The 2,319-nt window shown below is 60.2% G+C and overlaps 1 protein-coding gene across 1 annotated transcript in view; it reads left to right on the top strand.

The window, feature by feature from the left end:
* Positions 1–2,319, top strand: part of VAX1 (ventral anterior homeobox 1) — a gene marked incomplete at its 5' end in the record, with an annotated part of 4,841 nt that overhangs the window by 748 nt on the left and 1,774 nt on the right. The window contains 2 exons of the mRNA XM_015572456.1: positions 329–625; positions 1,640–1,663. Of these exons, the coding sequence (XP_015427942.1) occupies positions 329–625; positions 1,640–1,663 (321 nt within the window). The remainder of the gene's footprint in view (positions 1–328; positions 626–1,639; positions 1,664–2,319) is intronic.

The following is a 2,319-nucleotide window of genomic DNA, read 5'->3' as shown; positions in this document are numbered from 1 at the left end:
TCCGGTCGACATGCTCCAGAGCTGGGGCCTGGCCGACCCGGGCTGGAGAGTGTGGGGGCCCTTAGGCTACCAGGGACCCAGACCTCGAAGTCAAGGCCCCCAAGCCGGGAGGACCCAGCGCGGGTTTGGAATTGCTTCCCCCTCCTCTGTGTCCGGAGGGTGGTACAAAAGGCAAAGCCTGCTTCTCCCTCCCGCAAGCGTGTGGCGGTTGTCCCTGGCTCCCCAGTACACGGTCTTTGCTCCCCCCAACCCTCCACCTCTGAACTTCAGGCCAGAGAGGCGGAGGGCGAACAGAGGGCGCTGGCGGCTGATCCTTTCCCTTCCCCAGATGCCAAGGGATCCATCCGAGAGATCATCCTGCCCAAGGGCCTGGACCTGGACCGGCCCAAGCGGACGCGCACGTCCTTCACGGCAGAGCAGCTCTACCGGCTGGAGATGGAGTTCCAGCGCTGCCAGTACGTGGTGGGCCGCGAGAGGACCGAGCTCGCCCGGCAGCTCAACCTCTCCGAGACCCAGGTAGTACCAGGGCCTGGCCGTTCCAGCTCGGCCCCGGCCTCCTTCCCCACCGCCCCGGCCAGCGCTTCCGCACCATCTTCGGGGGCTCTGGACAGAGCCTCTGGGGGAGGTGGAGTAGATAGAGAGGGTGGGGAAGAAAGGTCTGGGGCTTCTTCCCTTCCATAAGCTACCGCCCCCCCATACCCTCAAGCATTCCAGGGCCCATGCTCTGCTCACTTGGCCTAGCTCAGGAGACCCCAATATGGCCTTCCGGAATTCTTTCTGGACCCCAGTCTTGAGACTCCCTTGCTTGTCTCTGCTCTAAAGGAACGGATGTTCACCCTGCTTTGGCTGCTTCATTTTGGCCAGATTTCCAGGCACCACCCCCCTTGGGGATGGGAGCCTTACACAACACCGGGCCCATCCCGCAATGGGCCAAAAGCTTAGGGCCAAAGCCTCCTGCTCCAGCACAGGTGAGAGCTAGGATTAGAAAAGTGCACATTCCTGATATCTGCCTATGCAGACCGGGCTGCCCTGACCCGCAAGGCTTCCCCTGGCCCGCAGCTACCCAACCCCATTCTCAGCCCTAAGCACCCACTCAGACATCCAGGAGGCCCCTATCTTCTGTGCCAAGGAGGCGTGGGATGGGAGACAGGTCTAGTGCCTGGGAGCCAGCACTGCCAACCGTGCGGTAGGTCTTTAGCTTTCATGAAATCCATATGATGCCACGATGGAGCTGGCTATTTGGACTCAGCCCAGAGGTCTTTGGGGCCTGGCCAGGGCATGGCACCAGCTTGGCTTAGGTCAGGCTGAGGCTCAGTCCCTTGCCCTATGCCCAGCCCTGAAGCAGGTGGGGAACCTTTTAGGTCCGAAATCTGGCCAGAAAGCTGAGAACCAAGGACGGACACGTCAGATGCTCTTTCTGAGCCTGAGTTGGCATGGTCACTTTTCCCTAGTGTTGCTGCTACCACCCCTCTTAGTACAGTTTATAAAATCTAGATAGGATCACCTTGCCCTGTAGCTGCCAAACTCCACTGTGGGCCACCAGCTAGCGGGGACCAAGGGAGAAGAGACAGTGAGAGGGGAGGGTGGTGGAGAGAATATAGTCCAACACAGCCTCTGACTTTCTCCTGCGGTTCCACAGTTCGGGATGGAGAGCGTAAGAGTGGTAAATTGAGTATTACTCAGCCCCTCCAATCCAGCTCCTGGGGAGAGGAGGTGGGGAAAACTTGGACAAACTATTCTTTGTACAGCCACCTTCCCTGTTTGCTGCTAGTTGGTGGTCAAGTCCCACCCTAACAACAAGAAACAGCTTCTCGTAGCTAAATGCGAGCCCATTTGGCCAGGGGCCTGGGTCCAGGGTCCAGATAGGCAGGGCACCGCTTCCCCACCTACCCTGACTCCCCCTTCCCGGCGCAGCATCTTCAGGCGGCACAGGTCAGCGATCACTCAGTGAAATCCCTTCTGGCCTAATTTTGAGTGAAAGTTGTGGACATTTATATTACTTTATTGGGAATCTTGGCCAGCCTGGGCCTGCTTCCATGACCCGGAAGTGCAGCCTAGCAGAGCTGTGTCCCCCACCTGGGGGTCCTGGCTCCCCCTGGCAGCTCCCAGCCGGACCTCTCCCGCCACGGGTGGCACTAGGACTGGGGCTAAGGCTGGGGTTGCGGGAGGACCCCCTCCCAACCCTCCCCCACCCCAACCCTCGCACCCGGAGCCTGCTTCTCCTGACGCCCGTCTTCCCTGCTCCTCTTCCCCTGCTCCCCGCGCCCGGCGCGCAGGTGAAGGTCTGGTTCCAGAACCGGCGCACGAAGCAGAAGAAGG

This window comes from Myotis davidii, unplaced genomic scaffold, assembly GCF_000327345.1.
Source record: "Myotis davidii unplaced genomic scaffold, ASM32734v1 scaffold72, whole genome shotgun sequence".
Lineage (NCBI taxonomy): Eukaryota > Metazoa > Chordata > Mammalia > Chiroptera > Vespertilionidae > Myotis > Myotis davidii.
The sequence above is the reverse complement of the archived record's forward strand: the minus strand, read 5'-3'. Positions and strand labels throughout refer to the sequence as shown.